The sequence below is a fragment of the Numida meleagris genome, chromosome 2 (assembly GCF_002078875.1).
Source record: "Numida meleagris isolate 19003 breed g44 Domestic line chromosome 2, NumMel1.0, whole genome shotgun sequence".
NCBI classification, from domain to species: Eukaryota; Metazoa; Chordata; class Aves; order Galliformes; family Numididae; genus Numida; species Numida meleagris.
In genome coordinates this window covers 8993233-9012553 of record NC_034410.1, presented here as the reverse complement: position 1 = coordinate 9012553, position 19321 = coordinate 8993233, and the positions used below count along the sequence as shown (strand labels likewise).

Sequence of the window (19321 nt, the reverse complement as noted above, 5' to 3'; positions counted from 1 at the left end):
TTTCCTCCTGAATCATGGGGGGTTTATTTCGCTCCCCATCTGAGACTGCCAGGTCAGAGACTAGAGTGCTCTGAGGACAGCTGGTCTGGCTTTTAAAGACAGACATAAAATATACCTATTATAAAAATAAAATAAATTTAAAAAAAAAATAAAAATAAAAATATACCTATATACCAAATAAAAAATACATTTCAATGATAGTGTTCTCTCACCATCTACCTATTTAAGTTTTAGATTCATGTCTTAGGAAATAGAGAGCACAAGTCTGAAAGTAAACATATACTGAGGTGCTAAGGGGCAACACAGCTGTAAGACATTGATTATAAGGTAAAAATTGTGTTAGAGAGGGCAATGAAATACACAGATCCATATTTTTTATATATTTCTGTGGCAAAGAAAAATTACTTAATGCATAGCTTAATCAGTAGCTGCTGACACTTGATGTTTCAGGACTTCATCCACCAAGACTCGATGATCCTTGAGGGTCCCTTCTAACTCAGGGTACTCTATGACTTGGGACTGTTGGTGGATGGCAAGCTGGATGTGGGCCAGCAACACACCATCACAGCCCAGAAATCCAACCGTATCCTGGGCTGCATCAAAAGAAGAGTAGCCAGCAAGGCAGGAGTGGTGATCCTGCCCCTCTACTCTGTGCTGGTGAGATCTCGTTTGTAGTATTGTGTCCAAATTTGGAGTCCTCAGACATTCAAGGTCCAGGCTCTGAGCATCCTGATCTAGTTGTGGATGTCTCTGTTCATTGCAGGGATTTGGGACTAGCTAATATTTGAAGTCACTTCCAATTCAAGAAATTCTTTGAGTCATTAAATTTCCATTCAAAAATGCCTCCTCCCCCACTTCCATGTAGTTTCATTCTACCGAAGTCGCATTTTCTTTTTCATTAGTCTTTGGCAACTTTGAGATACATGCTTATTCTGTTATATGCTGACATCACTACAGTGCTGTGAGTAGTTACGAATAATAATAATATGGCAGTTGGTAACATATGGACACCCTAACAAACTGAGATTTTTTAGTAGTAAGCAAAAACTGCATTCTTTCATGTTACTAACAATCAAAATTCAGACGAATTTATCTGACTAGACTGTACAATGTACTCATCTGCATTTAATGCAGACAGCCCGTGCCTTCTGTAGTATCAAAGAAGATCTAGTCTTTGGAGCCTGGCTGCAAATCATCTCATCCTAATTTCTTTGAATCATCACGAGCACAATGAAGCACATGAATCATAGCATAGAAAAGTCTCTTCTCTTCCATTGACTTCCTTGAGAGAGAGAGAGAATGACTAGTTCTGTTGAGCTGCCTACCTTTTAGAAGGATTGTATACTATCATTATATGGATTAAGCTAAAGGAAGCCTTATTTGTTTCTCCTAATCACAGGTAGCTATTTGAATTATTTTTTTTTTTACAAATACATTAGGGTTGTTTTTTTCATGGTATTATTACTGAGAAAACAGAACTGCAGTATCTGAACTCCTGCGGGAGTTGGACCTCAGTTGAAAAAAAATCCAAACAAAAGCAAGAGAACATGCTAAGCTTCAAATGCTGGCCTTTAAAACAAATTTGAAAAACAAAAAACCTCATAATAGAAGTAAAGCACAAGAATGTGTAATGCTTTTATTGCCTGATGGAAAGCTAGGCAAGTCAGTGGAGAAGAACCTGAGACAGAGGAGTATTGCCCAACTGTAGACTCCCACGATCTTTGTCCATTCTGGACTTTTTTGGTTTCCTTTGTATTTAATGAAGAAAAATTAGATCTTTTTACTTTATTATCCTTCTAAATTATTTTAGATGTTTCTTGTAGGACAAGATGAATAACACTGCTGCTTTTATTCCTTGGTTATAAAGACAGACTTGCTCAGATGAACTCACCCCTGCAAAATTCAATGGCTTAGTGAATCTCTTACTTTACTGTACTGTCTTGCACTTGCTTGTAACGTATTCTGAGGAAGAAAACAGGAACTCCGCATTCCTGGACATTGGGAACGTTTACAAGAAAGTAAAATTACTTATCCTAAGATCAACTTTATAGAGCTCTGCAAAAATTTATTCCATTAAAAAAAAAAGCAGTCAAACTTCATCAAGCAGATACATTTCAGAGTTGTTACTCTGTGAAATGGAATCCCTTATGATTCCAAGAAAAGAGAAAGGAAAAGATATATTGAGTTCAAGTTATTCTTGATATAAAGTAATACAGAACATATAAGCAGAATTGAGGCTTTCCTGTGGGAACGCTGGTCTGGCTGCAATTTCCCAGTAATGAATTCTGGTCCAGAATCATTTCTATAAACTTGTTGGTGCACGCCATCTAAAGAGTACATTGACCCTGGGTCATTAGAGTCTGTAAATCAGTTGATTCTGTGTTCTTTATTTATGCAAAAGTAATGCATTCTGTGTCAAGGGTAGGAATGAGGGGGAAAATGTAGGACCAGTGCAAGTCATTCTGAAGTGAAGATGGGCAAAGATATGGAAAAAATGAGCAAAGGCAATGCAGACTAAACACAGTTACATAAACATGCGATATACTTGGCACCAAACAATTTATATATTTCCTAAACAAGTACTTCCAAGGCAAGACAAAAATTAAGGAGAATATACAGTCTCTCAGTAGATCTGATGTACTTGGACCTTTTAACGGAATATGAACATTATTAAAATACAATACATAGATGAGAATTAGATGATGACACAAGTAGTGTCTGTTTTGTAAGCAATGAACTTGTTGAATTGCAAGTAATTGCATCAGAAGTGATCCAAAAAATAAGAGATTTCTTCTTATCCATTCAGAATAGAAGTCAAATGTGAGAACTTTCACATTACAGAGTAGGTTTTCGATGTGTTCTATGTGTGTCTTGAATGTGTTCAGAACGTTAGAGCTGGTGCTGGAACAAATTTCTTGGGACTTACTTACAATCTTGTCCATACCGGCACAGTTAACCACATTCAATTCTTCAAGTCATTTACATAAACTTACTTACCACTTTGAAAACTGGAAAGGTGAAATTCAACTTGCAGATCAAAATTCCTAAAGGAAGATATATGTTTGAGATGTATATGACTAATAACTAACATGTGGAAATGGCATGATGTGATTGCATAAAAATAGATCATCTAGCATCATTTGGCATCGCTGCCATTATGGCAAAGAGGTCCTATGTCATATCTGCCATGCAGATGTCTTAGATGCCATGGGGCATCTCAAATAGGACTAGTTGACTACATTTAGGATAGTAAGTATCATTTGTTAATTATGTCAGTGAAACTGTGTTGACCAGAAAGTGATGTCTACTTAGGGGTGAACTGAATGTCTCTTTTGACAGCAGTTCTTTTTTCTGTAATCAGTATCTCTGGATGAGAAGGAGAGCTAATATGTTGCCATGAGAGTCAGAAAAGCTGGGTAAGCATGATGATAAAGTCAAATTCTGGACATGGGACTGTGGCGGATGAGTCTGTATCTTCATCCTGTCTCACTTGGTAAATTATCGTGCATGATTGCCAACAAAGCTGTTCTTATCTCATGTACTGATCTGAAATCAGCTGGTGCTAAATTAATTTGGCATGTTCACTGCAGTGTAATGAGTTTGTTGCTGCACTTTAGATAGTCTGGCCAGCAAAAAAAGTGATTTAAGAGCAGGTTTCTTACTGCTTAGATATTTTGTAGCTAGAATGTCATTATCCTCTGTTTGGTTTTCCTTTATGTGAAAGGAGATGATATTAATTAACTAAGGTATTCTGTACTGATCAGTAAAATGCACACTTTTGACTGACTGATTTAAGACATTTAAGACATTAAACATTAAGGTATTGGTATAGCTTACCTGAACTATTTTGATATATGTGATAGTATGTCATGTAGTAATGCTTGGATTTGTGTGTGTTACACAGCCTGGATTAGTCACTCAGAAGAATAAAGACACATACTCATAGTATTTGAAATTCATTCCCTGCAGAAGATGCAGAAAACCTTTGGGTGAAGTAATAGTAAAGGTCATTACGACTCATTTTTGTGAAACTAATGTTATATTCAGTGTCAGGTAGAAGCCAAATACCAGATTAACGAGTTCTCAAGAGTGTCAAACATTGAAGAATAGCTACTTTATTGCTGAAAGAAAATGTGCAAGTTGAAATTACTTCATGTAGCTTCTGGACTCTGATCTGTCATGTAAATGTGAGATAAGTAGTCACTAGCAAGAGAACTACATAAACAAAATTGCTAGTATCTTTATTGTAAGCAAATGCATTTCAGTAATTCAAATATTTTTATGGATTTTTACATCCAAATAGCAATATTTCTATTACTGTCAGCTTCCTAATACTTTCCATGTATCTTGCATGTGCAGAGTTGTTTACAGGATTCTCAGAAAAAGTATTTCAAAGCCTAATAAAAATGTCAGCATGAGAATTTTTGAATGCAGAAAGGAGGTGAAGGAGGATACCCTTCACCTAAGCAGAGGGAACTGATCTTAAGTCTGGAGTATAGAGACAGCGGTACTTAGAGATGCATACAGTTTCACCAGTGTACTCATTGGTTTAACAGCAAATGCATGAGCCTACATGTGCCAAACTTGCACACTTGGATTTATTTCTGTTGCTTGGCCAAGCAGACCTAAGACTGTCTTTGGGGATCGTATAATCAACTCATAAAACACTTTCACCACTGTGCAGCAGAAAGGGACCGTACAGCTTTGTAAGGTTTTCTAGCACAGTGAGAAACCTGAATGAAAGGGAAGTAGTAGTTTCTACCAGGGGCTGTGAAGGACACGCTTTGCATCAGAAGTCCTGGTTTATGTGATTACCCGTTGAAGAGTATTAGCAAATACAAATTACACAGGGACAATGGTTGCTTTAACACAGGATTTGTTAAGTTACTTTGTGTTTCCCAAGACTAGAAGATGAAAGCATTGTAAAGTATTCCCTGTGTTGTCCCCCTACTCTTACCAGGTTTTATGTGTATGGCTTTATCACACAAGGAGAGACCTCATTGCTGCTCTTCTGCAATGTGATGACTTCTGTTTAGTTGAGTGTCAGTGTTACTGTTTAAAGGGCATCTCTGCTAATAATTTTTTTTCTGAGAAACTGAATGCAAAAACTTCCACTCAGTATTTAAACAAGGCAGATTTGCTGTCATTGCAACCTCTTTTGCGTCTTTTGCAAGTGACATTTATCTCCTTCAAATTTACAATATTTACGTGGTGCATGTTAAGAAGTTTTGATTTAGAGACCATCCAGATTTCTGTTTGTACATTCTGTGGAAAAGCATTTTAATGGAGCCTGTAAATGCAACAAGATGTTAACAAACAGAACAACATATTGTGGAACTGCAGTGCATTGTTTCCAGGCTTTGCAGTGTGTTTTTGCAACACTTGATGGGCACAAGGTCAGGAAACAAAATTCCTCACCTCCTAGAATACTGATGATAGATCATGAGGCTACCAAATTGTTAAGTCACTTATTGGAGCATCCTTCTTCCATTATTTTGCAGGGCAGGGCAGGTTGAATGAAAGAGTGCCCAGTGTGTTTGCAGCATTCCTGCTACCATGGGCTGACATAATTGCTGCTGAAACATTCATCACATTATTACTAGAAAAGTGCTTGGGGATTATCTGATGCTCCTTTTTCTAAGACAAAACAAAACAAAAAAAAAAAAACAGAGAAGAGCAGGAGCGCATGGAAGTACTTTTCTCTAGGCATAGATTTTAGAGCTGTCCAAGATTGAACCAAGCTGGGGAGTATAATTCTGCTATTCTAGCTGGGAATTGAAGGGCAGTTCTTCAGAACTGATATTATGTGAAACTACGCTGATTTGGAAAAAAAAAAACAGTTTTTGGAATTGCATCAGAAAACTGCTTTAGAAATAACCTCAAGAAACACTGAACTGGAGTCCTAGTTAACAGAAATTGAATTTGTATGGAAGAAAAGAATCTTTGCTGGGTGATCAGCGTCAATCTAAGTGCAAGCTGGTCATCTGTCAGTGAGGTCCATGTGACAACTTACATAGGTACATGAAGTGCATCCTGTAAGATGCTGTAAGATCCTGTATGATGTTGATATTTTCTGTACAGACTCCTAATGCCAGATGAAATAGGACCTACAGTGTATGCCCACAGAGGGTCCTAGGAAGGCAGTTAGGCTCCCCAAAGGTTCTGTAGACTCATTATATAATCAAGTAGAAAGCAATAAAATAATACTTTTACCTTTTTTTTAATAGCAATATTTTTTCTTCAGGATTTTAACTGAAAAACTTCCTGATGATCATTCTAATTGCACTAGAAACATCATGAAGTCTGTATTTAATACCGTGTTAGGACTGTTATCTAAAAGGTCATAATAGGTTCCTTCTCTGATTAAAAAAAGAGATTTCTGTTTCCTGTGATGCCTTGAGTACCACTTTTAGCTCTAATAAGAATGACAATTATTACAAATACTCTTAAGATCTACTGCAGATGTTTCCCTTCCCTTGTTTTTCCATTCAATCACAACTTGCAGTTGCAAGATTCATCATTTCATTTAGCATTTCGTTTTGTTCATTATCTGCATAATATTTGTTAAATGAATGTCCAGCCAATTTCATGATGAATTGAAATTGCTGAAGTTCCTTCTTCATTTGGCCTTTTAAATGCTATAAAAATAAGTATTTTAAGTGATTTGCTTTTCCCTTTTCTAACATTTTATTTAAAGGTATCGCTTTCTTACTACTTTTTACAAATGCAGCTATACAACCTGAGTGCTGTAAATATGTGCAGTACATATAGAAATCCTGTCTGTTTTATTTAATGTATTCTACATTGCTGTTAAAAACTTTAATTTCACATAGCAAAAAATTCTGTAGTTTTAGTATTTTAGCTAGCTTCATGGAAAATAATGTCAATCTAATTGCTTCACTTCAGGCACAAATGAAGAAGCAGTTCAATTCTGAGAGTAGTTAGCATTATCATTGTCATTCAGAATGGGTTTTAATGTAATATGTTGCTGGCAAATTCACAGATAACTGTAGTTAATGATCAGTCTGCACACTTCAGTCTGCTTTTCCTCTGTTGAAAAAATTCCTTTCCAAGTTTCAGCAACTAACTTTACATAATAAGGAGTGGGAAAGGGTTGTTTGGGTGACAAGTATTTGAACATACAGATTAGGAAATGAATGGAATTTTAAAATGTCCTTAAAATTAATGGGACTTAAACATGTCCTTAAAATTAAGCTCATGTATAAATGCATGGCTTAGTACACTGGAGCAGAAGGACTGAGAGACTGTCTCTTTCAGTGATAATCCATTCTTTCCAACTGTGGGTCATTCTTCCATTTCAGTTGTCTATGAACATTTTTTAATCAGATACTTTTTTTGACCTCATTGACATGGGATAATAAACTGAAATTGTACCAATTTGTGTGAGTGAATTTCTTAGGCTGAATTTTCTGATGTCAATTGGTTAGGTACACTGCATTGCAAAAATACGTTGGAATAAAGATGTAACACATTTTCATCATGTTCTATAGAGCAAAGCATGAAAATAATGCTATTTATTTAGTCATGAGGGCGATTTAATAGAAAAATATATCACTTCAGTCGATTCAACATATCAGTAAGTGGTTTCAGCATATGTATATTTTTGTGCAGGTCAACTTCTATGTAAGGGTGAAGGCAATTTATACCCTTGGACACAGCGTATCTCTGATTGCTCTCACAACAGGAAGTATAATTCTTTGCCTTTTCAGGTATGTATTTTTCATTTGTAAATATGAACAATAATAAGACAGTTTTAATCATTCTCTTATAACTGCCCAGATTTTTTTTAAAATGTATCATTTTTCGTTTTTCTCAAACAACTGACAGTAACGTAGTGCTAACAGGATTTTTGCTAGCACCAGTCATTTAAAAAAAATTCAAAGCACTTTGTAAATGCATAGACATTACAGCCTATGTAAAGAATAATCATTTAGGAATGAATCTATAAAATAATTTTTATTTCATTTTAAAAATCAGTACATTAAATTGCTCTTGAAAATAAGTAGGATGCTGGTCTCAACACCAGGCAATTGGGCTTCCATGCTTTTCAGAAACTTCTGAGTGGTCTCCAGGCATCAGAGGTAGTCCAAGAGAGTTTGTAAGAGTGTGGGTGGTTGTGCTGAAGGATAGTGCTGGGTGTGCAGTGTTCTTCTTAGGCAGCGTTGAGAAAGGCAGTACTGTCTACTGTTTTAGTGCATTTCTGGGAATTTTCTGAGATGGAAAGCTATCCTCAACTGTCAAAAGAAAGGGCAAAATCTTATTATCAATATCATAGCTTTTCTCATTTTCTCAACCTTCATGCCTTTTTGTTTCACTTCTGTCTAAAAAAATAGCCTTTATATTCTCTGTTATTAACCTTACACAACTTTCCACTTCCACTGGAAGAAGAAGAGAATGTATCTCTCAAATTAGTAGAAAAAATTGCATGTAATGTTAGGTGTAGAGGTCTCAGTCCTCTGATTAACTTGTTCCTATGGCATGCAATAAATTTTACAGACTACTGTAAAATTTTCTCAATATTTAAATATTTAGAGGCAGTTCAGAGTGGGTACGTGACCCATGATTATCTTTTGGAATATGTTTGAAAAAAGTGGAGTCGCTATCTTGTTTCTCATACCAGACACTATAGGCAGATCATGCATTTTCAAAACTGCTAAAGCCTAGAAACATATTTCAGACATTATATTAGAGACGTCTGAATGTAGCAAAGAGACACTTCTTGTGTTAGACTGCAACTGATGCAGTTGTAAAATGTCAGTGAGAAAGGTGAATGTGAAGGGCTATATGTCTCTGCATATCTCTGACACATATGGCATCTGTACATATGTATGTACAGATATGTACATCTGTACAAACTCTGTTTTTAAGAACAGAGTTTGGAAAATATGATTCTGTAAGGTTTAACTTTCCCCTACAGACCTGTTTACGCCTCCTTTCCAAGAACCATACTTTGCCCTGAAAGGTCCAATGGTTCCTTACAGGCTATTTCAATGTAGTATTTGTAAAGATAGTTCACTCACCCCTGAAATACATTCACCTTTGCATCTAATCAGCAAACTGTCTTTGATGTATTTAAAAAGGACAGTAGACAACTTTTCCAAATCACAAGGAGGTTGGGTAGTTAAGAAGTGAGTTAAAAATCAAATGTCACTGAAGAAGTAGAGTTGTGACTGACTTCACCCAGCAGGATTAGGATTTAAACTTGGATATTACTGAAACCAGAGATTATGAAAATTATGCCTTGATGGATTTATATATATATGCTTCAAAATATACTGCATTTAATCATGAATATATTCAGATTATTTTATGAAAGAAAACATGGACATGACAAAGAAGTGGAAATTCTTTTTCAAGTACTACTGTTTAACTTCCACACTCCATTATATATTATATCTGACAGAACAGATACAGCCTCAGGCCTTTGTATAATTCTTTAAAATATCAGCTATAAACACACACACAAAAAAAGCAGAACTGTTGGATGAGTAAAAGGTAATTTTTTCCTGAAAGTTTCCATGCAGTTGAAGTTCTGTGCATCTCTTTTACATTTCTTCTGAAGATGATTCCCACTTTACTTGATTTTTTAAAACCATTGTATAGTCTCCTATCATTAATATATGCAAAGGACAGCTTTAGAAGCATTGCAAAAAAAAAAAAAGGACTTTATCTCTGGATAATCTTCTAAACTCAGAATAGAGGCATAGAACACGAATGTCTGTAATACCTTGCTATACTAAGATGAAAGCATTTTACACTGCTGTCACTCCCCACGTAATTCTCTGTGTGCTTACTCTGAGTAAAGCTAATTGGAAACTTTCTGGCACAATACTTTTCTGTTGGAGCTTGCCAATTTGTCAGGCATAGTCTTGTTTCTGTAAATATTTTATAAACATTAAAAGTAATAATTTTGATTTAGTCAGAAGTACCTTTACCCTTCTTAGAATGTAAGTTTCTATTTCTTCATTTTGAATGTCTGAATTTTAGCATATGATAAAGTTTTTGAAAATTGAAAACTGATTTGAAAGAAATAATATTTTTCAGATATTTTAAAACGTGTTGTTTTTTTTTCCAATTGAGAGTGAAAATGAACTGTAGAACAGCTTATTTTTGTGTAACACTTAGATTCAAATTGCTTACTATGTGGCTCTTACAATACTTTCTTCAAAGTTACTCCTGTATTGCAAAACCTCACAGATTCTCTAATACGTCTATCTTACCAAGAAGAAAAGTATGAATCTGAATCATTTTTATAAGATGTGTTTTCATGTGTATCAACTGTCTGTCAAGATTCAGGATAGTTTTCTATCATGAGTCACAGGGAACAAGATAGCAGCTTTTGTTTCACTGTTAAAAAACAGCATTTCTTTGTTATTCTGGATCATCATACCTAGCCCTAAAGAAAAAAGGTCGTTTGATCACTCCCTCTGAAATGTTGATTTGACAGCCTTTTGTAGATGTAACGTTATAATTTCATATACTGAAGGGGATGAAAAGATAATAATCTAAGTTAGCCATGAGAAATATTTTCCGCTCCCATCTTGTATGTATCTTGCATGTATTGAGTTCCGTAGGAAAGTGTGGTGCTGTCCAAAACAATAGTAGTATTTCAGCTTTTCTCAGAACCATTTTCAGCGAAGGACACGTACAGCCACAGTAATTAGTGTTTTTTTTTAACAACTGCTCTAAGTTCAGCCTGGTGTTATGTCCTTTGCCAAACTGCAGGCTAGCAAGATGGATTTGTTATATATTTCCCAGTGCTCTCTGTAACTGTGCTTGCATTAGTCATTTCAGAACATGTTATTTGGTGTTCTGTAGAAGTGTTCTTTAAATATAAAAGCATGAAGACCACTTAGAAGCTGGCATTGCATACCACGGTGCTAGCTGTATCATCCTATTTCATCTTCATTCTTTCATTGCTCAGCTTGCTAAAATGTCCTGGCTTCTGGCTAATATCCAGGTATAGTTCACAGTTCTGATTTTGACCAAAAAAACTCTCAGTAGCTTGGTTTCTGGGGATTTGCTAAACCAAATTTCTGTTATATGGGAAGATCTTGAAAAGAGTGTGTCTTATCTGAAAAGCCTTCAATGTAGAACAAACTTCCCCTGAACACTTATACAGTTAATTAGAATACTTCATTTGTCATTTGTTTGTGAGTCTTTCACATGGCTGCTAAAGAATGCTAACCATGACTAAAGAAGAGGATTTTTACATCTCACTGGACAGAAAGGATAGGCAATTTAATGCTTTGCATGCCTTTTTAATTGTTCTAGCATTGACACACACTGTAAGATAAAAAGCCATTATATAGAATGCAGAGTTAGAGAAATTAAAAGATAAAACCAGGAAAAAAATAGATGAGAGCGTATGTGAAATTTATGCAGATTAATAAAAGTTTTATTTGCATAGCGCAGGCACAGAATGAATTGATAATCAGTGTTTACTGTCGACTTATGTTAAAGTGGAAGAGAAACACCATTGGGTTCTTTGGTCTGCAATACTGAAAAGGAGTAAGAGATACTTTATTTATATATTTTGGACAGCATATGATGATGATGATGTTGAGATGATGATGTTAAAGGAACATGAGGCAGCACTGACAATATGACAGGGGAGGAAAGAATAGGCTCTTACTTAAGGTTCCTGTTACTAAGAAACAACCAGAGAGTAGTAGAAGTCTGCTCAAGAGGCCTTCTGTCTTGAAATCTAAAATTACTGTTTTTAAATCTCTCCTTAGAAAACTTCATTGTACTCGGAACTACATCCATCTGAACCTGTTCCTCTCCTTCATTCTAAGAGCAATCTCTGTTTTAGTGAAGGATGATATTCTTTATTCCAGCTCCAACACAGCTCACTGTCCAGAGGACCAAACCTCATGGGTAATAAACCTCATTTACTACCTGATGTAATACTCTTGTGTCACTAAATTGTCCTCCTGATGCTTGTAAATATTTAGGAATACCATGCTGTCAGTATAGGCAGGTCTATAGAGAGTATAATGACTGGCCAAGTGATCTGTTAGAAGTAGACAGAAGTAAGAGAAGCAGAAGAAAGAGAAGTTGTTGTTGCTTTGTTCGTCCATGTACAGACAGACAGCAGGTCATCTGCCAAAACAAATCAGAACCAGCTATAGCTAAATACAGTGTCATGGTTTTGTGATTTTCGGTTATTGGTATTCCACATCATAACATCATGTAGTGGACATACCTAGTTCTCAGAAGAGAGGGACTACTACAGTCCCCACGGTACTTTGCTCCTTTGTTACCATTTTCCAGCCGAAGGGAAAAGATAGAAGCTCGCAGTATAAAAACTTGCAGATCACGAGACCTCGTCCCTTTTTCCGCCGTCTCTCGTCTTGGCAGCACCTCGCTCTCCAGCCGTCTTATCGTCGGTAGTAGAGTAAGGCCTACCTTGATTTTGGGACATTCTCTCTCTCTGTATTGGATTTATCAGCTTAAATTGTAATTATATTGTATTATAGTGTGTTGTTTTGCATTCCGATATTTTATTTAGTAAATTAGTTTGTTTCTCCTCAGATTGTTGCCGCTGTTCTTTGCTCTCAGGGCTATATCCCTACCCTTTTCCCCTTTCCCCTTTTCCCGGGACGTGGGCCCTTGGGTCCCCCGTCCCCTTTGTCACGGAATCGGGCCTAACGCCTGTAAACCGTTGACATACAGCCACTACATTAATCCAGAGAGATTTTAAGACAAACAGGAGTGCTGAGAAAGGCACCTTCTCTGGAAGTGTTCCAGCAACTCTGTCAGGGGTCCGGGAATGAAATGAGTCAGGGAAGTAGATATTTGCAGGAGCTGTCTTTATCGTCTTGCTTTCTGGATATGACAGAAGCGTTGTCACCTGCATTCTTGGCAAGTGTGCGGAGTCTGGGTGGGACAGAGTTAACTTTCTCCCCCAAAGTGCTACGCTTCACAAGCTGGAAAGGTGTTGCTATCACACCAGTGTTCTGGTTGTAACAGAGCAGTGCTGACAAAGCATCAGGGCTGTCTCTCTGCAACTCTTCCACAAGACCAGTAGGCTGTGTGTGGGCAGCAAGTGTGGAGGGGACATCACTGGGACAGCTGACCTCACTTGGCCAGAGGAACATTCCCTAACTTATGGTGTCATTCTCAGCAAAAAAAAAAGCTGGAGTAGGAGGAAAGTGGGAGACTCCTGTACAGCTGTGTGATACTTAGCTCCTTGTAAGTGTTAAACCACAATCTAATATGTTTACTGCATTTTCATATGCAATGTTTAGAAAGGTGTTGTCTTGCTGCAAAAATGCTAACAACTATATAATCTCCATTCTTTACCTCCTTTGTTTCATCCAGAAGTGCTGCAAAAGAACACTGCAAATATAACTGGATACTTTCAGAATTAATTTACTAAAGTTTTAGCTTGTGGAAATAAAATGGAAAGAAGATGTTTTTATATTGGTGAATCCACATTATCCCAAAGTGCAAAATCCTTAGCAGTGACTACCAAGCTGTGTGTATGAATTAGTAATCCAGGACTTTCCTAATAAACATGTAACAGCTTTGGGTTAGTAGGCCCAAACCAGGCCCAATCCAGGCCCAAACTAGGATAAGTAGTTAGGCAGACTGCCAGGGGTAGTCAAGTTAGGTCCTTCAAAGATTGGTCAACAGATGCTAAAATGCTATTTGTTTTCTGCAGTTTCTTTTATTCTCAGTTACTCTCTGTGGGAGAATCTCATATTTTCCTGTTGGAATTTGTCCGTTTTTGTGGACTGTTGAATAATTTCTGTTGCATTATATGTAGGATGATCTGACGCCACATGGCTGTGACTGTTTTGCCTTGCATTAACTGACATTTATCACGTGTGTGATGTTCCACAGTTCCACATACACCTTTAAAGCCACACAACTCAAAATGCAGTGTAATTAGGTCCTAGACCTGAATAACACTGATACATAATTCAAGGAGCATTTGGAGAATGCTGTCAGACATAGGGTTTGAATTTTGGGTGGTTCCTGTGTGGAGACAGGAGCTGGAGTCAGTGATCCTTGGGGATCCCATCCAACTCAGGGTTTTCTACCATTCTATCTATAATTTTGGCTGACTCTTCAGTGATATATGCCTTCACTGTTCAGCATCTGAAAAGATGCCTAATACAGGATTAGCTGCAAGAGGAAGGGAAAACATTCTGTTGTAGGCTTCTGGTACATAAGCCAAGAACATAATTCCGTGGAGTATGTGAGGTAGATCTGGATTGGAATTTTAAGGAAAGAAAATTTTTAGACATTGACTGCCAATCTGGTTGTGAGTAGCCATAAACATCAAAGCAAATTTTAGCTTGCATTTTGATATATTTAATGTTCTCCATATTAAAAGTTCTGGCCCATTGCTGGTCTGCAATGGGTATCCTTTCCATGGATACAAAATCCAGTGTTAAGATTAATTCTACCGAACAAGATGACTGAACTAAGCTGTTTCTCTGGGCTTCTGTCTTTCTCACTGGGCAGCTTATCTCATCTGATCCAAGGCTTTCTCTGGACATACCTATTTCTGTTCATGAGCTGTAGAAATAGCAAATAGTTGTCCATCTTACATCAAAAACTGTACTCCTAGGCATCTAAAGTTAAGTGAAATTAATTCAAGACTTCGTGCTTCTATTTAGTTTTCTGAATGTATACAGGCATGAAGTGTTTCTTGGGGTGCATTGAGTTATCCAGGATGCCACGTGGGGCTGATGGATACAAAGAAGTATCTCTGGCAGAACCATGCAGTTCTGGGCCAGCAGCTGGAGTCTAGGTTAACTTAGGGTATTTCACATAACAGACACTTGTGTAGACAGAGGAATCAACCAATGAATGAGTAAATTACCTGCCTAGGTATTTGATGTACTTGTAATTTTAACAAAAACAGTGGAGGTATGAAGGGTATTTAAAGAAGGGAACAGAGTAAAGCAGACAGAAACTGTAAGTTTTATTTAGTCCATTTTGTTTAGTCTGTTGCATTCACCATATGATCACATTTCTCAGCTCAGTCTCAGCAGAAACATTTTAATGTTCAATTCACACATCCCAGATTCCTGCTGAGAAGGGCCAAAGTAGCAGCAGCGAGCACTGTGAAACATCAGCAGAGCAGACCTCTGAAAATTAATTCTGAAGTTTAGCACAGAAACTATAAGTATACTGGGACTTCATTTTATGTGTCTCGTTAATTAAGAAACTATAGCATTTTCTAAAGGGAAAACATTTTTAAAAGTCCATTCAGCTTTTTCTTCTAAGTCTGCTTAGAAGATTCAGCATATAAAGTTATAATTTTCATTCCATTTCCAGTTTAGCATTTAAAAACTCATAAAGCAGTTTCATTCTTAACTTCTACTGTGTTAGGAAGACAGATGGAAATTTAATATATTTATTAGCCACTTAGTAGACAATCACTTAATCTAATATCCATTCGTTAACTATTGAAAATTTATGTGTTTATTGAATTGATAACCACCATCTTTTACAATATTTATATTATGATATTTTCAAAATTTCTGAGTGTATTTGCTGTGATTATGATAGAAGCAAAAAATATCTACTGAATCTGGGAGTAGCATTACATGAAAAGTTAAGATGCACAGTACGTAATAGCAGAATAATACAGCATCCTTCCTGCAACAACTTTGACCCCTGTTCTCACATTTCAGGTGGGCTGCAAAGCTATTTTGGTGTTTTTCCAGTATGGTGTTATGGCAAACTTCTACTGGCTATTAGTTGAAGGACTTTACCTCCACATCCTCCTTGTGTTAATATTCTCCCCCAACAGACATTTCACAGTCTATCTGCTGATTGGATGGGGTAAGAACGTAAACACCTTCCAATTAAATATATATTTTAATCTGTGTATTAGTCAAGTTCAGTATTTCACACGGATGTAATGATACAATTTCTGTTGGATGACTGATTCATAAGCTTAATTTCTCAGAAACTTTAGTTCCCCTCTTCAGCTCCATCATAGGTATAGCCATTGTGGCATGATGGGGGAATAAGCAGAAAGCCTCCATGCTCATCTCTCCTACAGAACCCTAACTGCTAGCTTACTTCTTGCTTGGCTCTGACTTCTGCCAGTCTGCACTCCTGACAATGCCCAGGGGTTGTTCAAGGGATAGGATGATGTGGCACTGACCTAATTTGGGAGGAGAGAGAAAGTTTAACTGCACAGCCACAGACTGTGCCTTTTTCAAAAGCCCAATAATATTTTCCGTCTGTTTCTAAGTACACTTGTTTCTTTAAATTACAGAAAGTGCAGGGAGGTATGGGTGGAGTAGTATAAAGCTTCCAGTAATATGCGATCATAAAATGTTAGGTATTGCTAGGAAATAACAATAAGCCAGTATATGGGAATGAATCCTTATGAAATGATTTACTCTTAGTTTTATATTGTAGTCCTTGCAAATACATTGGGAATGTATAAGTTGTGTGTGTATCTCTACAGGTCACTCTGACAGCTTGAAAGACACCTAAGAAAGGCATATGCTTTGTGTATTAGTGATTTAAACTACGTATTTGTGAGAAATAGAACCACTTTTCTGCAGACTTTGTAACACTTTACTTACATCCTAGCTCAGCAGATGTGTCTCTCTCCCTCACTAAACTGTTCATTATTTGCTGAACATTTGGTAAATAAATGGTTACTGCTAGTCTGAATTATTTTCTTATGATTTTTCTCTTTTCTTCAATTTCAGGAATTCCTACTATATTCATTATTACATGGACAGTGACACGGATTATTTTAGAGGACACTGGGTAAGTATGCTGGGGAGAGAAAGCTTAAAGTCTCCAACTGTGCCAATACTAGTCTTGTTTTGGATCTGGTTTTCATACAAAACTAGTTTGCTGTTCTGAAGGAGACAAAATTTCAGTAAAGGGTTAGTTTTTTAGAAGCTCCTTGGTATGCAGCCCATGCTTCCTCTTTACTTCGAAATGCGAAGTGCAGGAGTGGTTAGAGAGAGGTTATAACTAGAGTTATCCTTTGAGACCTATATGTAATGCTATCTGATTTGGAAGTCAAACTAAGACTCAAAATATCATTGGGGTCCTTGGGTTCTGTGCTGCCATACAGTACTGGGCATCATAATTTAATAGAATCGTAGAATCATTAAGGTTGGAAAGACCGCTAAGATCATCTAGTCCAACCATCAACCTATCACCACCATACCACTAAACCATGTCACTCAATGTGACGTCTACCCTTTTCTTGAAAACCTCCAGGGACAGTGGTTCCACCCCCTCCTTGTGCAGCTTGTTCCAATACTTCACCACTTCTGAGAAGAAATTTTTCCAAATATCCAACCTGAGCCACCCCTAGTGCAACTTAAAGCCATTTCTTTTTGTCCAGTCACTAGTTAATGCAGGAGAAGAGGCTAACTTTCACCTTTATACAGACTCCTTTCAGGTAGTTGCAGAGTGTGGTAAGGTCTCTCTTGAGCCTCCTTTTCTCCAGAATAAACAATCCCAGTTCCCTCAACTGCTCCTCAAAAGACTTGCGTTCCTGACCCCTCACCAGCCTTGTTGCCCTTTTTTGGACACATTCCAAGGCCTCAATGTCTTTCTTGTAGTGAAATGTCCAAAACTGAACACAGTTCTCAAGGTGTGGCCTCACCAGTGCTGAGTACAGAGGGGTGATCACCTCCCTGGTCAGAAGGCCAATGGCCAGGATGCCATTGGCCTTCTTGACCACCTGGGCACACTGCTGGCTTATGTTCAACTGGCTGTCAATTAACACTCCCAAATCCTTTTCCTCCATGAAGCTTTCCAGCCACTTTGCCCCCAGCCTGTACTTCTTTTTAATAATAATTTTAGTACTTTTTTTTTTTTACCAAGTCATTTTACTGGATGGAGGGCAATACACAAAACACAAGAGAAAATAGGGCTGATATTTGGTATAGACTATAAGAACTGTTTATTTAAATAGCTGAAGGTGAATTTGCTAACTAGCAATGCAACAGACTGAAATCTAGAATTCTTTTGGTATATCTAAATTATATTCCCAGAAGAGAAGCAATGTAATGTACACATAAGTAAGAGGCATGTCGTTAGGTAAAGCTATGACTAACTAGAGTTAGGCCTGGCTCATGGCATGGAAAGGGAAGATGAGATTAAAATTTTTTTACGAAAATCAGACTGTCCCTAAGGAATGGTAGATCATTCCTAGCTAGTAAGATGAACAGTTATCACACTCCGCTTTTTTGGATGTGGTTGATATTTTTTGTTCAGTGCTGTATTTAAACTGAAAAATCACATCCCACATAATTTCTAAGTTTTCTTTGCAAGACCTCCAACTTTTAAACTGAAGGGTAATTCCTTTCTCCTACATCATTACTATCTCAGAGGAACTTTGTAGGCTATTACTGTTGCTTAGATTTACTCTTTAAGAGCATTAATTCTCAGAGTATTTAGACCAGAATTGCTGAGCTGACAGTGAAAATCAAATTTTCAGTTTTTCAGACAAAGCTTCAGGTTCAGCCTTATATTTTCCTAAACCAGTTCTAACCATCCATAACCTAAATATCCCACAGGGAAATTATGTCATTTAAATTGTATCTGTCAGTTGCTTTAGATCTTCTTGCTACCTAGAGGCTATTGTTAAGTGCTTACTGGAAAAGTGTCCTGACACAAAGTGAAACTAACTTGGTTTTCCTAAAGGTCAACATCTTCCATAATTTCTAATGGTATGGTCCAGTGCCTAGTGTTAAAGCCAATTTGAATATATGTATTGAAAACAGAGAAACAAAAATAAAAAGCAGAAAAAAGATTAAATTCCAAATTCTAGCATTTGTGATTTTAATGTTCTTGGACTTGTATATAGCAAATACTTCTCTTCATAGATCTTGCTTGCCAGATGGTATTAGTGTCAACACAATTTTCCCTCTTTTTTTTATAGTTGCTGGGATACAAATGAGCATGGTGGTCCTTGGTGGGTTATACGAATACCAATTTTAATTTCTATTATAGTAAGTAAACTTTGAAACATGAATTATATATCAGTTCAGCATTGTGCAGTGCATATAGCCATTATTCTTTACTGCTAGTTACAGACAAGCAAGAATTCTGTTTTAATGAGAAGAAATTCATGGTTGGAGACATGTTATAACATAAGATGCTGAGGCCATTAAGATTTGTTGGCTTCAAAACTTATCTGCCTCCTATTAAATAAACAGTTGCCTTTATTTGTGTGGTGTTCTTTCTTTAACATCCCTTCTCTTTATGAGCCTGGGGGAAGCAAAAATCTAATTACGCTTTTCAATGAATTGCAGATTTGATTTTGCTTGTAAATAGATAGCTCTGCAAC

General features: G+C 36.9%; 1 protein-coding gene across 1 annotated transcript in view; it reads left to right on the top strand.

The window, feature by feature from the left end:
* VIPR2 (vasoactive intestinal peptide receptor 2) overlaps positions 1-19321 on the top strand; it is a 58292-nt gene that overhangs the window by 26164 nt on the left and 12807 nt on the right. Inside the window, exons 5-9 of the mRNA XM_021387982.1 lie at positions 7633-7730; positions 11760-11901; positions 15678-15828; positions 16716-16776; positions 18914-18983. Of these exons, the coding sequence (XP_021243657.1) occupies positions 7633-7730; positions 11760-11901; positions 15678-15828; positions 16716-16776; positions 18914-18983 (522 nt within the window). The remainder of the gene's footprint in view (positions 1-7632; positions 7731-11759; positions 11902-15677; positions 15829-16715; positions 16777-18913; positions 18984-19321) is intronic.